Raw genomic sequence first — 21,861 nt, 5'->3', positions numbered from 1 at the left:
ACTTTATAGAGGCTCTTTATAATCAGTTTTTTGAGGCGGAAAGTTTAAGTGACGGTAACTAGTTTGAATGTCTATTCATTCATTTAACATATGTTTACTAAAAGCCTTCCTTGTGTTAGGCACTTTGCTAAGTACACAGAGACAACACAACTCTGAACTAAAGTCAGTAATACTTTATGCCCTTCTGGAGTTTATAGTCTATTGAATATTTGAAAGAAGCAATCATAGTTAATAAATGCTATAACAGCAAAGAGAAAAACATCATGAGAGTATCTAATAGGAGCATTTTCAACAAAGCACTAAGAATAGAAAAGCAGAATTATAATGTGTAAACAATGAATGGGCAATTAGGAAGTAGAAATACCTAGAGTAAAAAACCTGGCTATAAAGGAAAGAAAACAAAAAGTGTGGTTGGAAGGAAAGATGAATTAAGGGAAGGTTTGCTTATGTTTTAATTATACTAAACATTATATTACAGTATCATTATATCTAATATAATATTATATATTATTAAGAAGGAAAATATGTGATTATGTTTAAAAGCCAATGAGAAATGAGTAGAAGGACAGAGATAACTCTAAAGAGAAGGTCCCTGCGAAGCAGATTCCAAAGTATAGATGGAAAAATTAGTTTGAGTTGGGAAAAAGGACAATTTTTCTTTCTAAGAGGAGGAAATGACAAAAAAATGAACAGGGAAGAAAATAAATTTTGATGACAGAGAGGTACAAACTGAAGAATTTCTCTTTTCTTTGTTAAGAAAGAGTTGAAACATCACGTAAGTACAGGCAAGTTAGAAGTGGTCCTACTTTCTTGGTCTACCCTGAAAAATTTGTATTGGGAAAATGTTATTATGGGGAAGAGGATAATTTCACAGTTCTTTCAACTTTCAGTGTATTCACCATTACACATTATATAGAGAAATCTATGTTTTATATACAAATAAGTTTAAGTTCTAATGACATGAACGTATACCTCCTATGGGGAGTGAGCAACAGAAGAATAGTTAAGTATTTATTGTTTTAAGATTCACATAGAATAGTGATTAAAAACATGAATTTCAGAATTAGACAGACGTAGGTTCAATTTCCAGCTCCACTTCTTACGTTTAACATATCACGCCCTAGTTTCCTCATCCATAAAGTTAAAAAAATATAATAGTACCTAACTCAAAGGACTGTTATTAGTACTAAATGAAACAATGCATAAAAGCACTAAGCAGGGTGGCATAGAGTGTTTGATAAATGTTAGCAAATATTATTATAACTGGATTATTCAATATCAAAAGTTTGAAGATGAATGGTGGAAATGGGACCCAAAAAGGGTGAGAAACTCAGAGACAATTCACAGGTAAAAAGGTTTAACACACTGGTCACAAATTAGAAACAGAGGTGCCAGGAGAAATAAAGATAGACTATTTGCCTGAGTATGAGTAACACAAAGTCTTATAAAATAGTTTAATTGTTTAAATTCCCAATATATGCTATACCTCCTTGCCAAGCAGTTCACATACAGTTCTATGATTCTTCAAAGCATCTTGAATTGTCTGGATTTGCATAGAAACTGCTGACAGTACAGATTCTTCTAGTCTATTGAATTCATCAAAACAACCCCAGGCCCCACACTTCACCAAACCAACAAATATTCGTCCCATTGACTTCACATCGATGCCCTTAAAAATAACAATAAAAATTATATTCAATAAAAATGATTAAAATCTCTAATAATAATTTAATACTTTATGTAATTTAGTGAGAAGGTAATCATTTCACCCATCTATGCCTCTTTAGTTCTTCTTTAAGCAGAGATTAAATAGCTACTCTTTCAAAACCTAGGATGGTTTCAAGGAGTAAACAAAATAATTCATGTGAAAGTGTTCTGAAAAGTACACAGAACTAAACAAGTATAAGATTTTGTTTCAGTTATTCTTTAAGTCAAAATACACATAATGTTTTGAAAAACTTAATAAGAATTTAAGATTTTTCCTCTACTCTAACTTAAAGCTTCATTCTGTGTTTAAAATTATTTCTATGTAATAGTTCTCTTTAGAAAAGTTTTTGGACTATACTATGTGCAACCTCTCTCCATTTTACTTCTCAAATAAAATCCACTTTCAAGTGATTTAAAAGAAGAGTGATTTTAAAATAGAGCATTTCATATGTAAGTATGTGAAAACTATTCCAAACATCTAAGACTCTATTATATCATTTAATAATTATTTATTCTACCTCATCACAATTAAAAACTAAAACTTGTCTTCCAAGAAGTCCACCTAAAGCCTTTACTGATTCAGTTTTTCCAGTTCCAGCTGGTCCATAAGGATTTCCTCCAAGTCCCATCTTCATGGCTTGAGTGAGAGTTAAGTAGCACTTGTCTGTCAGTGGAGTGTAAACCAGCTTGGGAGCATTACCCTACACAAGGGAAATATAAATTTCAAATATTCATATTCTATACAATATGTACAAATATTATATAGTGTAGTTAAATAGCGATTCAAGTTAAAAAGGCAAAAAATAGTTTAAGGTTGTTAACATAGAAAAAATATACAAAATTTTTTTTGGAATTCAAGAAACTTTCTAAAGCACAAACTAGAATTAAACTTACTTATTTCTCAAGCATGTATTTTATTCTATCCTCAATTGACATACTGTCAGGTTTTCCAAATAGTCTCTCAAGTTCTTGATAATGTAATAAAGATATAACTCTAAGGCAGACAAATCCAGAAACTGTATACAATTATACACTTTCCAATACAATTCAATATAATTATGTACAATAATCATCCTATTTTGTATTTTTAAATTCATGTAAATTACTTCCTGGAATCTTACAATCTTCAAAAATCAGAACTACTTTGGAAACCTCAAAGTATAATTAATTGGAAAAATTCCTTATGAAATTAATAATCAACCTATCAAATAATTCTCAAAATTTCTACTAAATTTTAGCGGAAATAGAGTCCAATTCAAGCTTCATTTTATAGAGGTTTTCTTTAATTTAGGTGGACAGATTTGGGTCTCAAAATACATTTCCTTTTTGAAAGAGCCAACTGGCAACTCTCCTGACATATGCTTATTAACATAAATGTCAAATATATCCTTAAGATTGATTCACTATAATGGAAAAAGGCAGAGAGAACACAGCTGGATTTTTTGAGAACAGGTTACATGAGCTAGGTTGTTTGCTTGAAAATTCTTTTACCTTACAAACAGAATATTTAACAAACATACTTTGACATATTAACAATTGCACTAATTTTGGCCTTGTAAAAGGAGGCACAAACCGAATTGTTTCCATTGAGGTTGACTAATATTCAATTCTCTTTAGATTAAAGCTATATTTCAATCTGTATAAATAAATGCTGCTCTAAGAAAAGGTACATTTAGAGAATTCAGCACAACACTGCCATTATTAACTTTTTTTGTATATAGAATTTTTTCCACTATAACATCTTTTTAATTATGATGAAATAGAAGACAATAACACAAAAAAAAATCTTAAAAGTTATAGCTAAAATAAAAATAACTCTTTCATCCAATAGCAAATTTCCTTTAAAGTAAATAATTTCTTACTGGAAAAATTAAACATTTCTGCCACAAGTCATACCTGGTACTCATAAGTATATTGAAGTTCAGAATCCACCATTTGAACGTAACATGTATGATTGCTTTTCATATAGAATCTAATTTGTTTTTTCCAAGCCCAGTCTTCAGTTGTATGAACTTGAACTTGGTTTAACTGCTTCACGACATCAATATTATGAATAATATCAAGAATAAGTGCTTTAAGTTTAAGCTCCAGAATGCCAGATTCTGTATACAATTAAAATAATTGGGGAAAATGTTAGCCTGTGATTTATGTACTTTATGATTTTATACACACACACACATATGATTTCTCAATAAATGAATTTAAATGGTAATTTCATGGTACATTTGAATAATATAGTAATATACATCATGCAAGTCAAAAGAATGTCAAATCCACCAAGAAGAATTGTGTGTGTGAAAACTAAGATATCAAAATTCAATGAAACCAGGGTTCTGGTTCCTTATGCAAGGGAGTAAACACACTCAGCCTGTCTCTCCCTCTGAATGCAGCTATAAAACACGGACAACATACATTGAACTGCTATTTAGGACTCTGAAAAAAGTAAAAAGTATCAGGCAAATTGGGGAAGGGCAGAATTAGAAGTGTCACCAAACCAGTGGTAAATTTACCTTTTTTCTTTTTCTTTTTCCTCTCTTATATCCATGAGCCTGGATTCAATGCTGCCAGAAACCCATACTGGTGTAGACAGAGAGAGGTCCAGGAGAAGGCTTTTAACTCAGACTTGAAAAGCAGAAAAGGAGCCTCAGCGCTGGCAGCTGAGACCCAGAAATGCCTAAAACTCTGAAGGAAGGGAACTGTCCTCTGAAATCAGAGGAGCTATGATCCCAAGACAGTGGGACTAATTCAAATTGCTCTTTTCCTCTCTTTTCTCCCATCAACTGGTCCAAGACATGGGCGCAGTCACAGAAAGTGTGAAGGAGAGTACAGTACATGAAACTCCAGCTTTCTGGCCAGAGGACCAAAAGAGGAGCCCAAGGGAACCACAAAATCACTGCTAAGACCATGGAAGGGGAGAAGATTGGGAAAACGACCCTATAAACTTTATGAAATCTTAAGCTCAACCTGAGCTGTGCAGACCTCATCCTAAACATTAAACCAAAGACTTTGATAACTGGCCACTAGGTGGCACACATGTGGGGAAGATCTCAATAGTATAGCAAAGACAGAACAGACATTGGAACCGCAACCCACAGAAAGCTGGCTGAAACTTGTGGCCTGAACCCAACAAGATCACTTGCTAACAGAAAAATATCAACATTATCTAGCAAATTTAAGTAAGACTCAGACTCTTATAACACAATATTCAAAATGTCCAGGATACAATCCAAAATCATTCAACATGAAAAGAACCCAAAAAATCAACTCACATCAGAAAAGACAATAATAAAGGTGAAATGAAGACATTCTCAAGAGAAGGAAATCTATAAGATTCATAGTCAGCAAACGGGCTCTAAAAGAAACACTAAAGAAAATTCTTCAAAGAAAGAAAATGACAGCAGAAGGAAACTTTGAGCATCAGGATGAAGGATGGGCAACAGAAATGGTAAGCATCTAGATAAATATAATAGACTATTCTCAGATCCTTTAAAATACATTTGACGATTAAAGAAAAAAATTATAATCTCATGGAGTTTTCAATGCATATAGATATCTATATGAATTGAAAACAAAATAAAAAGGGGAGGATAAAGAAACCCATATGGTGGTAAGATTTCTACATTCCACTTAAAATAGTAAATTATTGATTCTAAGTACAATATAAAAGTATGTATATTGTAATTCCTAAAGTAACCTCCAAAATAGACACATAGATGATTGATTCACAGACAAAAGCACAATAGATAAATTAAGATAGAATACTAAAAAAATGTTCAAATAACCCAAAAGTAGGCAGAAAATGGAATATTTTCCCATACCAGTATTCCCTGGATCCTCAGAACTTGTATCAATGTTAGTATAGTACTCTAACTTATTCACCAGTTGTGTTTCAATCTGATGAAGACTATGATCTTTGATGGCATTTTCTACATCTTCAGTGAATTTAATCTGCTCTGCCAAACATAATATCTAATGAATAAAGAGAAAAATTATTTGTCAAAGCTGAATTTACTTAGAAATATTTTATAAATTTAAGGAAAGATACCTTTTTCCAAATTTCCAATTACATATTGGACCTCTCTACCTGAATGTCTTACTGGAATCTCAGATATTAATAGAGCAATACATTTGTAGAAAAAGCATGTGTGATGCAGCCCAAGCTTACTTCTCAGAGCTCATCTTTTACTATTCTCCTATAGGCCTATTTTTGGGTCTTAGAGCCCACCAAGCTTATTATAACCTAAGTGCTTTGTACTTTCTTCCCATGACTCTCCTTATAAATGGCTTCTTTTTAACCAGTAAGATGCAAAGATATCAGAGTATGATGCATTCTATTTCATAAAAAGAGTAATCTTCTAGCATTCCAAAATAATCTCTCAGTATACTACTGAAGTCTACAATTTCGAAACACCAATTTTATCCTAAATTAAAGTCTGTCTTAATCTTTCAGTCTAATACCCATAAACAGAAACTAAATACAGATCAACTTCACGTTTACATAAAACATGAAATATTAATGCCGTTTGAGAGGATTTCTATAATATTATCAATACAGCAAGGTTACTGATAAAGCAGATGATACATTTAAACACCAGATTTTGTAAACTTGTATTAAAATACGTTGATACAGTTCTTAGATGAACAAGGAAAACCAATATCCTCCTTTAAACTAAAGACATGATCCATCATCGTATAAAAACACTAAACCTACTGACCAATTAACTACTGAACAGATTGGTTTTTTCTTATATATACCTTTTAGCATCCAGAAAATATCATCAAATGCCTCTATTTATCAGATTAATTCATTATCTGTATATAATTTTAATACTTAATATAGCAGGCTAAGCTGCTGTTTGCTCTTAGAACATTGTACAAATACCACATTAAGTTCTTTAACAAAAGAGAAAGCCAATTAGTAACTTTGCAGGGCAAAGTCACCTCTCATACTTTGTAGTACAAAACTCACCAGCTTCTTTAATCAAGTATATGGTGAAGCGTTTAAACAGATCCTAATCTGCTTTGTGAGAAAAGACTTTGCTTTTTAATTTTCATATGAAAATCTTCACTTGCCACCTTGAAACTAATATTCATATGTATGGATTTCCACTCAGGCAATACTACTGAATTTCTGTATTATAAATAAATTTTAATAATAATGCACATCAATATCTCAATTTTTAACAGTCTGCTATACGATTTCTATGAGAGGCTAACAGAAATGATACTCAAGTACAGTCTTAACTAATTCTCGTGTCACATTACCATTAAAATACCTGGACAAACACTAACATTGTCTAAAATGTAACGGTCGCTAAGGGTGCTCTGCAAACATTATATAATTTAACCTTCAAAATGAGTTGCCATGGAGGTATTATTATACCCTCTTAACTAAGTGTCAAAAAGAATCACTCAAAGTATAACTGGAAAAGGTAGGATTTGAACCAAGGTCTGTCAGATTTTTTCTACTTTATCATGCTGCCTCCTTCCCAGACCAGAAAGTGCTTTCTCTACATTATTTCAGGTATTTACAAAGATGTTTTTAGAGAACTGAATTAATAGTACACAGTAACCTGTACCAGACATTCATGTAACCAGTTATACTATTCAATCCCTTTACATAAATGCTCTTGAGATAAATTTTTCTTAACATTAACTGCTAATAAACTAGAATTCTTTGTTTTGATAGATTATGAACTGTATACATGTTTAGTAGTTCATATTTTTACTTGACTGCTCAGAGCCAGAACTAAGTTTCAGGCTTAAATCCAGCAACATTCTTTAGCCTGTAGCTCCCAGTATATCTCCTGATATAACTGTCATTTCCTCAATCTAATTATTATTCAATTCTTACTTTTGTATATTTTTTAATATTGTGTCTTTTACTCTAAGTCAATTTAAATCCTACGTGGAAGTTGACAGAGTACTAGGAAACATTTCCAGATATAATAAAGCATTTTAACTCTGACTTTGCAATGGCATTATTATTCATCAATGACTACTTTTATTTTTCTCTAAGAACTTAACAAGATTTTTTAGACATATTTTAGTTTGACTTAAACAGCTAAAAGATACAAAATGATATGAGTGATAAAATGGCTAAGAATCCAAAATGTTCCAAGTTTCCTATTTAATTTCTCATGCTTTAAAAGAACCAACATAAAACCCTGTTCCAAAAGCTACTATATGTTTTAATCTGAAAAGCAAAAAATAGGTAAATTTTCCTGTGAGAAATCATAGAACATCTCAATGCCTGCCTTTCATAGTCCCTAAGAACTAAAGTTCCTGATATCCTACCTCCGTAGTGTTAGTCTCAACCAGCAATAAAACTAATCCTGAGGGCTTCCCTGGTGGCACAGTGGTTGAGAGTCTGCCTGCCGATGCAGGGGACATGGGTTCGTGCCCCGGTCCGGGAAGATCCCACACGCCGCAGAGCGGCTGGGCCCGTGAGCCACGGCCGCTGAGCCTGCGCGTCCGGAGCCTGTGCTCCACAACGGGAGAGGACACAACAGTGAGAGGCCCGCGTACCACAAAAAAGAAAAACAAACTAATCCTGAACAAGGCAGGATATTTAACCCAAGTCTTAGTGCTACACTTTAATAAGGTCCAGAACAAGTTTTGTAAGACACATATCTAGCATCCAGTGTTTCAGGAATGAGTTCCTATGAACACTGACCTGCAGCAATCTCTATAACAACCATGAAACCTAGAGCTCTTCTTCCCTGCCAAAGTTCTAGTTCAGTACTGTGACTGTTTCAGACCTACACTAACACTACTAAATTCCCACCAGCTCCAACCTCCTAAATGAGTCCATGGGAAGGGTGGGAGACAATGTTATAGATCCTGTGCCTCTCCATCAATGATGGACTAATCATCTGGAACCAGGAAACTAATACATGACTAATTCTGCTTCCCAGTTCCACTCCCCAATGGCCTGGGTAGCTTAGATCTCAGCAGGCCTTCTGCTTGAAAGCATCTGAATTATGGCAAACTAATGGAGCTAGAAGAGAATTTCACAATCGTGCTGCTCCTCCCTCACATTTAACAGCTGAGGGACTGAGACTCAGAAATTAAGCAATTAGTCAATGTTAACTGTTAAATAAAGAGAAAACAAAGATCCCAGTTGTCTAAGCCTCCTGACCTCTAGGTCAGGGATCTTCCAGTGACACCATGGCTACCTGTACTCTAGACACAAGCCCCCTTACCTGTGAAGGGAAAAAGGATGGGTCAATTGCACCTTGAGAACTTCGTCCAGCAGTAACACATTCCGTCAACAACTCTTTCAAAGTTTGCTTCATTTCCAAGGCTAAATCATTTAACCATGTCTGAAAATAAAATTAGAAAATATATTATTTCTTATTACACAAGTCATAAAACAAAAACACAAGCTAATGACTCTATTCTTTTATTTTAGGAGGAAGGTTATAATTTCTTATTGACTCTCACACTCCCAAAATGTGTTGTATGGTATATAATTTTTTATTATTAAATGATTTAAATGAAGAAAACTATTTTTTTGCCTCTTGGGATAATGTTAAGTGTGAAAACTCAAAAATTTGTAGTTAGTTATCACTATCACCAACTATACAAACCAAAAAAACATGAACATTTAAAAACTAACCCATTCATTTCATCATTATGATAAATCAAACTAGATAGCTGGGCCAATAAATTAGAGTCACAATGACTAGCTAAGTCCCCTGACTCACACTACCCTGATGATCTTATATTCAGAAGGCTGTAACCATAGGAAGGGATTGCTTCATTAAGGTGAACCATATTATTTAAGGAGTTAAGATCCCTCTTCAAACGAAACTAATTCTGTTTCAAGGTCAAAACAATACATTTTTCACTCATTTGATTATAGATAAAATAATAAAAGTTTAAACTAAAGTTAAAATAATAATGATGATTGATAAAAATAGCATGAATATTTAAGAATCACTACTTAACTTTTAAAAACTGTATCATTTGCAATAAAATATAAGAGCAAAAACTACAATCTTAAATAGCTTTTCATCATTACCTATTTTAAGTTCTAGCTTTTTTTTTTTTTTTTTTTTTTTTTCTTCTTTGCGGTACGCGGGCCTCTCATCGCTGCAGCCTCTCCCGTTGCGGAGCACAGGCTCCGGACACACAGGCTCAGCGGCCATGGCTCACGGGCCCAGCTGCTTCGCGGCACATGGGATCTTCCCGGACCGGGGCATGAACCCGTGTCCCCTGCATCAGCAGGCGGACTCTCAACCACTGTGCCACCAGGGAAGCCCAGTTCTAGCTTTTTACTGTTTATCTTTAGAGTACTTTCCAGTATTAAAAATAGCACACACTTTTGCCCAGTTCAAAAGCCACTGCAGCTAAAGAATAAGAAACTCTCAGTGCAAGGCAGCAGACACCTACTCTGTTAATCATCACAAGAGCTCCCGGAGCGCTGCACTACCCCAGCTGCTAAAAGCTCTTTCTCTCTCTGTTCATCCAGTCCTAATAAAATCACAAGAAGGAAAACAACAGCAAAAACAACAAATCTCTTCACCAAATATGGGAGCTACTTAGCAAAACTTCTATCCTTTCAACCACTTGATTTATATACTCAACATCCAATAAAATGTTGAGGCCTAACCAGGAATGGACTTTTTACTAAACTGTACAGATACATGCATGGTAAGGCATGGCCCTGACTTGCAGTTGAAAGACACCTTTAGAACTTAAAAATTACAATTCAATGCGTTACATCCTATTGCTGTTGGCTTTAGCTGTATAACTGTAATAGGCTTTTGACAGTTCACTTCTAGTCCTGCAGAACCAATTAATCAATAGTTGTACTATAAATGCACTAGTTTCAAGTTTACTTGTTCACTTAAATCATCTCATACAACTCAGATTTTAAAGGAAAAAAAAAAAGAACAAAGATTTATTGAGTAGTTATGTTCCAAACACTATAGTGTACCTAAAGCCAATTATCTCATTTAATTTTCAATAGAAAGTCTTTGCTAGTAGGACTCCCACTTTACAGTTAAGAAAACTGAGACTTTAAGTTATATAGCTAATAAGTTGTGGAGCTACAATTAATATCCAAGTCTTCTTGACTCCAAAGCAAAAGTTGTTTTCAAAATTACATGCTGCCTTCCAAAGACTAAAAATACATATTCTCTTTAATATCAAATCATTCTGAACCAAACAAAACAAATTATTTTTTAAGATATAAGTTTCCAGAAGGTCTAAATTAACCAACTTACTCTACAAATTGACTGAATTAATTTTGATACAAAGTTCATATCGTTAATTCTTTATATTTTCACACTTGAAAAAGAATCACTTACCTCTACATTATTTGACAGAAGAACTTTGTTTTTAAAAGGTACAACTTCTCCCTCTAAAGATTTCATTGCAGTTATATGTTTTGATTCCTCATCAAAGCACACACTGTTAATGCCTATATTACAAAAGCAACAATTTATATGCAAAAGCTTTATTAAAGACATAATTATTAGACAGTATATCTGATTACCACATAATATATAAAGTATACTTCATAATATAGAATATATTAGAATTATATTAATTCAGTTATATAATGAAATAGAACAGCTTTTCATAACCCAAAACTGGAAACAACCGAATGCCCATCAGGTGAATAGAGAAACTGTGGTATATTTGAACAATTGACTATTTTAAGCAATAAAAAGGAATAAAATATAGTTTTAGGTATCTTGAAACCATTATGATGAGTCAAGAAAAACAGGCACAAATGAGTGCATGAGAATACGTACCAATGATTCCACTTACATTATATGAGACAAAAAGATAATAGGAAAGGGGGAGAGCAAACAAGACTTCCCTTCCCCAAAATTTGCACTCACTTTATAGTATATAAAAAAACACATGACCTAATTTTGATCTTTAGAAAAACCCTATAAGTTATTATTTACAATTTAAAGAAAGAAACTAGATTTCAGAGAGGTAAATTAATAACTAATAAATAGTAGAGGTAGAGCTTGAAAGCAAGTTTTCTGATTCCAAGAGCTCTTTCTACTATCTTCCACAGGCAAAATCACAGTTACAGATATAAGCACTCTAAAGCTTCAGATATACAGTGGTTAATAAATACTTCTGTAAAGCACCAGAGAGTAAATATCTTAGGTTTTTATAGGTCATAAGGTCTCAGTGTCAATTACTCAACTCTGCTTGTAGAGCAAAAGCAGCTACAGACAATAATGGACATGGCTGTATTCCTTCCAACAAAACCTTATTTAAAAACAAAAAACAGGGCTTCCCTGGTGGCGCAGTGGTTGAGAGTCCGCCTGCCGATGCAGGGGACACGGGTTCGTGCCCCGATCCCGGAAGATCCCACATGCCGCGGAGCGGCTGGGCCCGCGAGCCATGGCCGCGGAGCCTGTGTGTCCGGAGCCTGTGCTCCGCAACGGGAGAGGCCACAGCAGTGAGAGGCCCGCGTACAGCAAAAAAAAAAAAAAAAAAAAAACAAAAAACAAAAAACAGAGAGCTAGTCAGATTTGGCCTGTGGGCCTACAGTTTGTTAATCCCTGACTGCAAGTGAAGATGATGAAAATTTTTTACTTCTTAAAGTTAATTTGAAAAATACAGCTCTTTTCCAACAAATAATATTTCAAGAAAATAATAATCATTGTGTTTGTAGCAAACCAATTCCGAACGCAATTACCCAACTAAAATGATTCAACAACATCGAAGCATATGGCACTATTACTCTACACTTATTACCAGGTAATCTCACCTCTTCCTATAGCCTATTTATCATCTATACACAGATGACTCCCAATTTTACATCTCCATCCCACGTATCTCTGCTAACAATAATTGCCTACTGAGTATCTCCACTGGGACATCACTCAAGAGACCTTAAACTCAATAAGGAATGGACATGTTCTCCTTCACTTCAGACCTCTGAACATCTTATTCCCTCTGCCTCCCCATTTTTCCTCTAGCTAAGACCTATATATTCTTCAGATCTCATCTTTACATACCCAAAACTGAGCTAAATGTCTTCACAGATGCAGCTATAACACCACATACTTATGTCGATCATAGAAATTGTCGTATATTATATTTGTCAACTTACTAGCTTGCCTCGTCCACTAAACTAGAGTTCTTTGAGTGTATGACCTGTATTTTATTCAACAGTCTGGCTAAGAGCCTAACATAATGCTTGGCAGATAACTGAAACTCAATAAATATCTGTTGAATAAATGTTCAATCTTACCAGCAAACAGTTTCTTAAGGTGAGACTGAATCACTGATGGGTTAGTAGACTGGCCCAGTATTTCTAATAAGTCATCATCACCAATAAAGTAAAATCTTGGGAATGCTGAGCGTTTTTCCTAGAAAAAAAAAAAGAAGAATAATCTCTTTTCAAATAATTAAGATATTAAAGTACTTTATAATTTATTATACAAGATTTTTTTAAAAAAACATGCCTCCAAGAATTCATTTAATGATTTCTGACATCTTTGAAGCTGATCAAGTATCGTTAGTAGAGAATTTCTGATTCCTGCATGAGTAGTTAACGTTGTGACTCTATTATCTTTCTTGATGTCAGTCATTATTGATCTGCAGAAGAAAAAAGTTATTTTCACATGTATTTTAACAGTTTTTGGCTGAAACAGGGATATGGAGACTTTTTTTTGCTTGCTTAAAACAAACTAGTAACATCAGTATAACAGCAATACATTATTATACTTCTAATAAATAATCCTCAAAGTTAATAATGCCCCAATACCATTTTTAACCTCCATTATTGCACATTCTCTTATTTCATTCACTCACTAAACAAATATTAAGCCTTACCTCATAGAGATAATGGCCCAGTGACAGAGAAAGATATTAAATAATTTCTCCAAATATTCAAATAAAATTATGATAAATGCTAAGAAAGAAAAGCACAAAGGACTGTTTTGTACTAAGAAAGAATTAGTAAAAGGCTAATGCGGAAATCCCTAACCTATGACTTATTTGAGGAAGTAATTTAAGCTGAGATTTGAATGATAATGAAAAAGGCAATGAGTAGGAGGGAAACAGTTTCTCGCAAAGACCCTGAGAAAGAGCATGGTATGTTAGAGAAACTAAAGGCTACAGTCACTAAAGTAAAAAAAAAAAAAAAAAGAGAGAGAGAGAGAGCAGCACAAGAAAAGGCTAGAGAGGGCTTCCCTGGTGGCGCAGTGGTTGAGAGTCCGCCTACTGATACAGGAGACACGGGTTTGTGCCCCGGTCCGGGAAGATCCCACATGCCGCAGAGCGGCTGGGCCCGTGAGCCACGGCCGCTGAGCCTGCGCCTCTGGAGCCTGTGCTCCGCAATGGGAGAGACCACAACAGTGAGAGGCCCGCATACCGCAAAAAAAAAAAAAAAAGAAAGAAAGAAAAGAAAAGGCTAGAGATATGGACAAGGAGTAGATCCTTAGATCTGCTTTATCCTCAGAGCAATAGAAAGTCATTTTAAAGTTTTACTTAATGGAATAAAGGAAAGTAGTAATGTGGACTTCATTTTTAAAAGATTACTCTGGCTGTTGTGTGAAAAACTTACTGGAGAAGACAAGAATAAGTCAAAAGATTAGCCAGTAGTACAAGTGAGTGACAACAAAAATACTTCAGAATAAAATCAAAGAAGTAGAGATATAAAAGATATAATAAAATCGATTAGTAGGTTAGAATCAACAAAATTTGGTAATAAATGGATTTGGAAATGGAGGAAGAGGTCAAAGATATCCATTATGCTTCTGCCTTGAGCAGTTATGTGGTACCATTTATCGGGAAAGAAACCAGAGAGAAAAGAAAAGGACTGGGGGTAAATTCATGAATTTAGTTTTGACATGTTGAGGATATTTAATACATTTGGAGCTCAGAAAAGAAATATGAGCTCAATAAATAAGTTGAGGAGACCTCAGCAAATAGATGAGAATTGATTCTGAGAGTGGTTAAGATCGTTAAGGAGAGAATATAGAGTGAGAAAACCTAAAGCTGAAAGGTGGAGAATGTCTACATCTAAATGTTTAGAAAGGGCTGAGGACTAGGAATCAGGAGTGGAACCACAGAAATGGGCAGAAAACCAAAAAGGACAGGATCACAGAAGCCAAATGAACAGACTTTCTAAGAAAGAAGAAATTTTCAACTCTATTAGATACTAGTCAGAGACAAAGTAAAATGAGAAATAAAAAATGCCCATCAGATTTACAATGGGAAAGTAATTGGTAACTTTAAGAAATACTAGGTATATATTAGTAATATTATTATTACTATTATACTATAGAAATATTATTAATATAGGTAGAGTGGTAAAGACAGAAACCAGATCAAAATGATTTAAGAAGTAAATGACTGAATGAGAGAAACTAATTTCTCAGAAGGATACAGTAGAAAAAAAGTTGAAGAAACAGACGATGCTAATAATGTAAAAGTAATTAGCTTGTATTAAGTGCCTCACCATATGAATAAAAACCATCATATGTGTCTTTGTCTTACGTAGTTGTACTGACCTAAAATCTTCATCAACTCTGTTGAAGCGCATCTGTTCTTTTGGCAATGCTCCACGGCCAAAAATGGGTTCCAAATATACCCACTTTCTCTGAATGTGGTTTAAATTCTGTAGGTACTCATCTAACTCTGCAAGTTTTCTTTCCCAAATTGACACTTTATCTTCAAATCCTTTATAATAAGGAGAATCCTTTAAGGACTGAAGAAGGCACCTATTATCTCCAACTTGATTTACTATATCCTTCCAGTCTTTAATCAGCTTGATAGTTCGACTTTGGCTGTCTTCATAATCAACCAATGTAAATACTGCTCCAACTCCCCAAAGATCAAGTTCTCGTAAAGCTTCTCTGATTGTAACTTCACCTTGTGCCCGACTATTTAAATCCTATTTAATACAAAATACCCATATTTATTATTTCAACATTATCATATAAATAAGTTTTATCTATTTACAAGAAGATATATTTTTATTCAGCTTTGCACCATAAAGAAAAAGAAGTTTAAGTGGATATATTTTGATAAATCCAAGAGTTACTGGCAAATGTATTAAGGGATATCAGATATCTAGTTCACATGGTCAAATATATACAGAGTTCTGCCTTATGCTTTTTACTTCTAAAAAAAAAAGCCAAAATTTAAGCATCCATTGCAAACCACAAAAATATTTAAAATTTTGCAGAACTCAGCCATTTTATTGTAATTTAACTGTAAGTTCCAATACATCTAAAATGATTAGCAAACATCTAGAATTACCTCCTACAGCAGTCATGCTTTATAACGCTTTGATTATCTACATATGCTCCAGGATTATCAGCAAAGATGAAAGTATACACATTAGATAATATATTAGAAAATAAAACAATTTGACATCAAAAGTCCTTTTATTTTTTTACATTGAATGGGCAGAACACAAAATAGAAAGTCTGCTACCTATGATATAATTGTGCAAGTTTTACTTTCACCTGAGACCTATGCTAAAACTGTTAGCAAATCCATTCCTTGTTTAGTTCTCTGTATTTTTGTATCCCTTAGCTTCTATTTATAATATACCCTATGATTTTAAATGTATTTTATAAAATGCTTTGTACTTGTTTGCTTTTTGATTAAAGCTGACTTCCTTCTTAAAGTAAGACTTATTTTATTTCCGATTTTTTCTCTCTATTAAAGAAGGGGTTTATATTGTTTCTATAACCCCATCAATAGATTCAGATGTATTACTAATGAAAGAATAATGGAAAAATGGAAGCACTGTCACTATTTTAAGGGAAGAAAGAAATTTAACTTGCTGTTTTATTTAAATAAAATATAAAGCAAAAATGTATGTCAACAAAGGTCATATCTATGAGATATTTATAAAAGTGATTCTTACTTTAAGGTCTGAAGCTTTGGCAACAATTGTAGCAGCTACTCTAAGCAGATCACCAAACAGTAATTTATCTAGACTAGTCCCCCGAGGAAGGCCAAGTAGACGAAAAAGGTCAAGCCAGTGATCTGGAGAAAGATGCTCCCCTCTCACATATTTCAAGACAGGGACTGCAATCTGTTAAAAAAGAAGAAAAAAAGACATATGTATGTATATATACAAGCAAAATGTAAATTATTATTTAATTTTATTATAATTATCTATAAGATTTTAATTACTGTATTATCTTATTTAACAATTTTAAAATCAAATTCTTAAAAAGAATTGTATAAAACTTTTTATTAAACATTGCTGTGGATACATGCAAATTTCCCTTGGTAGCTTGATATATTTTAAAACATGACCTAAAATATTTCTATTTTTATAAATTTAGGAAATGACCTATATCCTAAATATGCTAAATGACCCATATCCTAATTGCTAAGTTATAAATACTCCAATATATAACTTTAACCATAAATTTCTTAGTTATAACTTCTTTCAAACTGAAGCAGAAATATCAGTAACTTCTATGGTTTACTCTATACTTTCTATTTTTTTCATGTAATGGAATTATTAAAAATATATAAACTAAAAATTACAGTTCAGTCACTACATAATAAAAAGATTCATGAAAGCTCCAAACACAATTTTTAAATAGTAAGATAAGTAAAACTATCTTACTTTATATTTGTCAACCTCTGATTGTAATTTCACCGTCATTACTGAATATTCTTCAACCTTTCTTAATCTGTCATGCCAATTCATCAAAAATTCCTCAAACAGGTATGTCTTAGTCCTGTAAAATACCAGAAACATAACTTAAAATTTACATCCCAAAAAATACCACAAAACTATCAGAATCTAAACACTGTTTATGAGTCAAACCTAAAAGTAATCCAATCTTCATTGGCCATTTCTTGAAATCCTTGCTGAAACTCTTCATAAAGGGCCCAAATTTGTGCACAGCTCTCAATGTCTTTAGAGATGCTATATGCCAAGGAGAAGTTGGGCTCTTCTAGGCCAAAATGATGGCAATCATCACTATAGAAACAAGTAGGAAATATCATTAATTTTTTAAAAAGAAAAACTGTTAAATATCAATAAGTTTAACTAATTAATATTTAACTGCATTCCCTGTGTGTGTTTCTGTGCATGTATCTGAAAGCAGAGGTAGACAGTGGGAGGCTATGTCTACTTTACATAAGAATTTTACTTTACTTAGGAACGAGCTCTTCCAAATTCATTAATATGCCTTTTTTCCAAAGAAGTCAAAGTAAAATTGGTAATATATATCAATATATTTTATGTACATAATATATGTCATATATATAAATATTCAGAATTGCAAATTTATGGATTAATCTGAGAACAGATTAAAGTATATCTATTAATATTCTTCTAGGTTGAAAGAATTAGCTTCTAGAATGTAAGATATTCTTCATCTAATTAATGTAATGTCACTTAATAAATGTGGTACTAAAACCTCTACTCAGCTACGAAGCAACTAATTTATGGATGCATAAACCTAAAACAATTATTAAACTTAATATCTTGTATTATTATAACATAAAACAACAAATATTTTTCTTTGAAGTCTCATCATTTTGCTAGGTTCATTTTTTCCCCAGAAGCTCTAAAATTGTCCATTAATTTTATATATTCCATTTTTAAATACAATGAGATCACATAAAGCAATATTCCAACTCCCTAATTTAACTTTCAAGTAAATTTAATTTTCTATTATTATTATTTAATTTGCTATTATAACTTCTATTATTTCTATTTCTAGGCCTAACCAGAAATCTGCTTTTCTCTTAAAATCCTAATATAATTCAACAACTCCTAAGAAAGCAGTAGCATGAGCACTTAATACTGGTATTTTTAAAACTGCTGAAGTTTATAAGGAAGACATTAAGATAATAAGTATAAGAACATTACTAGGTTAATATATAAATACAAAACTCTTTTTTCCAAAATGTGCACTATCAGTTTTAAAGAATAAACATACACCAGCTTTTTTCTTATGACTTCAAGATCATCAAATTCAATTTTTTTCTCTTTTATTGACTTTGCACTTTTATCAAGAGTATTTTGCTGGCCAGTTTCAATAACATCATCACCAGGCTTTAGTTGGTCCCAACGAGCTTTAAATTTTTCCAGTTCTTGATAATAGATCTGAAGACGTGATTTCACATTTCCTTTCATCACTTCAATCTATAAGCCAATAGAGTTTACATAATTTAATTCAAAGTAAAATCTTACTTTATATTCACATTTTTATTTCCAACATTTCAATTTAAAGGTCAAAAAATATCAGTATCAGCTTTTCAAAGATTATTCTTTATTACTGATTTCAAGTACAATAAAATAACTCAAAAATAAATTAGATCATAAATTTACAAAAACAAGAGATATACAGCAAACATCATCATTACAAAATCATTCATGTGATTAACAGCATCCATCATAACTACAAACAAAATCAATGTGATAAAAAAATTTGATCAATGACCTCCAGTTGTTCTACCTGATTATACAGCTGTTTAATAAAGGAGGCTATTTCCCAGTCTCCCATGCAGCTAACAGCCATAAGACTAAGTTCTGGTCAATAGGATATGAGTGTAATAGATGTGTACAACTTCCAGATTGTACCCTTAAAAGATACAATACACAGTAGGTAAATAAATTTATTCATAAGAAAGACTGAAAATAATGTCACATACATTCCTGTTATGGTAGGAAACAAAGATAAACTATGTGACATGATCGTCATTTATACAAAGTGTTTTACTGTATGGCAGTACTGAGGGAGGTCAATTTCATCAGCAATATATTGGGTTAGCCAAAAAGCTCCTTCAGGTTTTTCCATAAGATGTCAGAAAACCTAAGCTTATAAATTCTTACAAACCTGAGCTATAATGGAATAAAGATAAGCAAGAAATCTTAAATGAGAAAAAAACTGTTTCCATTTTAACAAAATGACCAAAAGGTTCTTACCTGATCTTTAATCATAAGTTGGTGACTTTCCATCATCAACTCAAATTTATCCCACTTAGCTTTCAGATTGCTAATTGTTTCTAAACCTCCACCTGCCACAGTCCGTAAAAGTCTGTTTTTATCTTCAGCTTCTTGAAATAAGGGCAAAATCTAAAGGTTAAAAAACGACATGTGAAAAACAACATATTTTATCAAATTTATTAAGATTCCATTTATTTAAAATTGTTTCATGATTTGCTTTTTAAATCAAGATTTTTGCTTTTACATAATTTGTTCTGTTTGTTTTGGTGGGGGTTTTTTTGTTTTTTTTTTTTTTAAAGACGATGTTGGGGGTAGGAGTTTATTAACTTATCTATTTACTTTTGCTGTGTTGGGTCTTCATTTCTGTGCCAGGGCTTTCTCTAGTTGTGGCAAGCAGGGGCCACTATTCATCGTGGTGCGCGGGCCTCTCACTATTGCAGCCTCTGTTGTTGTGGAGCACAGGCTCCAGACGCGCAGGCTCAGTAGTTGTGGCTCACGGGCCTAGTTGCTCCGCGGCATGTGGGATCCTCACAGACCAGGGCTCGAACCCGTGCCCCCTGCATTAGCAGGCAGATTCTCAACCACTGTGCCACCAGGGAAGCCCAATTTGTTTTGTTTTGTTTTTGTTTTTCTTTTGGTTATTTAGTAACATATTGTTTAGTCTCCATGTGTTTGGGTTTTTTACGTTTTTTTCCCTGTGATTCATTTCTAATCTCATAGCGTTGTGGTCACAAAAGATGCTTGATATGATTTCAATTTTCTTAAATTTACTGAGGCTTGATTTGTGACCCAAGATGTGATCTATCCTGGAGAATGTTCTGTGCGCACTTGAGAAGAAACTGTAATTTGCTGTTTTAGGATGGAATGTCCTATAAATATCAATTAAATCTCTCTGGTCTATTGTGTCATTTAAAGCTTGTGTTTCCTTATTTATTTTCACTTTGGATGATCTGTCCATTGGTGTAAGTGAGGTGTTAAAGTCCCCCACTATTATTGTGTTACTGTCAATTTCCTCTTTTATAGCTGTTAGCAGTTGCCTTATGTACTGAGGTGCTCCTATGTTGGGTGCATATACATCTATAATTGTTATATCTTCTTCTTGAATTGATCCCTTGATCATTATGTAGTGTCCTTCCTTGTCTCTTGTAACATTCTTTATTTTATAGTCTATTTTATCTGATATGAGCATAGCTACTCCAGCTTTCTTTTGATTACCATTTGCATGGAGTATCTTTTTCCATCCCCTCACTTTTAGTCTGTATGTGTCCCTAGGTCTGAAGTGGATCTCTTATAGACAGCATATATATGGGCCTTGTTTTTGTATCCATTCAGCAAGCCTGTGTCTTTTGGTTGGAGCATTTAATCCATTCACATTTAAGGAATTTATCAATATGTATGTTCCTATGACTATTTTCTTAATTGTTTTGGGTTTGTTTTTGTAGGTCCTTTTCTTCTCTTGTGTTTCCCACTTAGATACATTCCTTTAGCATTTGTTGTAGAGCTGGTCTGGTAGTGCTGAATTCTCTTAGCTTTTGCTTGTCTGTAAAGCTTTTGATTTCTCCATCGAATCTGAATGAGATCCTTGCCGGGTAGAGGAATCTTGGTTGTAGGTTCTTCCCTTTCATCACTTTAAGTATATCATGCCACTCCCTTCTGGCTTGTAGAGTTTCTGCTGAGAAATCAGCTGTTAACCTTATGGGAGTTCCCTTGTATGTTGTCATTTTTCCCTTGCTGCTTTCAATAATTTTTCTTTGTCTTTAATTTTTGCCAATTTGATTACTATGTGCCTTGGCGTGTTTCTCCTTGGGTTTATCCTGTATGGGACTCTCTGTGCTTCCTGGACTTGGGTGGCTATTTCCTTTCCCATGTTAGGGAATTTTTCGGCTATAATCTCTTCAAATATTTTCTCGGCTCCTTTCTCTCTCTCTTCTCCTTCTGGGACCCCTATAATGTGAATGTTGTTGCGTTTAATGTTGTGCCAGAGGTTTCTTAGGCTGTCTTCATTTCTTTTCATTCTTTTTTCTTTATTCTGTTCTGCAGCAGTGAATTCCACCATTCTGTCTTCCAGGTCACTTATCCCTCCTTCTGCCTCAGTTATTCTGCTATTGATTCCTTCTAGTGTAGTTTTAATTTCGGTTATGGTATTGTTCATCTCTGTTTGTTTGTTCTTTAATTCTTCTAGGTCTTTGTTAAACATTTCTTGTATCTTCTCGATCTTTGCCTCCATTCTTTTT

General features: G+C 33.4%; 1 protein-coding gene across 1 annotated transcript in view; it reads right to left on the bottom strand.

Annotated features, from left to right (window-relative positions):
• DYNC2H1 (dynein cytoplasmic 2 heavy chain 1) overlaps positions 1-21,861 on the bottom strand; it is a 400,170-nt gene that overhangs the window by 335,865 nt on the left and 42,444 nt on the right. Inside the window, exons 21-34 of the mRNA XM_082626481.1 lie at positions 19,607-19,756; positions 18,618-18,823; positions 17,495-17,650; positions 17,291-17,405; positions 16,574-16,744; positions 15,207-15,589; positions 13,155-13,287; positions 12,941-13,058; positions 11,025-11,137; positions 8,913-9,032; positions 5,526-5,676; positions 3,604-3,809; positions 2,226-2,408; positions 1,487-1,669 (exon numbers count right to left, since the gene is read on the bottom strand). Of these exons, the coding sequence (XP_082482607.1) occupies positions 1,487-1,669; positions 2,226-2,408; positions 3,604-3,809; positions 5,526-5,676; positions 8,913-9,032; positions 11,025-11,137; positions 12,941-13,058; positions 13,155-13,287; positions 15,207-15,589; positions 16,574-16,744; positions 17,291-17,405; positions 17,495-17,650; positions 18,618-18,823; positions 19,607-19,756 (2,388 nt within the window). The remainder of the gene's footprint in view (positions 1-1,486; positions 1,670-2,225; positions 2,409-3,603; positions 3,810-5,525; positions 5,677-8,912; positions 9,033-11,024; positions 11,138-12,940; positions 13,059-13,154; positions 13,288-15,206; positions 15,590-16,573; positions 16,745-17,290; positions 17,406-17,494; positions 17,651-18,617; positions 18,824-19,606; positions 19,757-21,861) is intronic.

Source organism: Mesoplodon mirus (genome assembly GCF_964341445.2).
Source record: "Mesoplodon mirus genome assembly, chromosome: 7".
Classification (NCBI taxonomy): Eukaryota; Metazoa; Chordata; class Mammalia; order Artiodactyla; family Ziphiidae; genus Mesoplodon; species Mesoplodon mirus.
The sequence above is the reverse complement of the archived record's forward strand: the minus strand, read 5'-3'. Positions and strand labels throughout refer to the sequence as shown.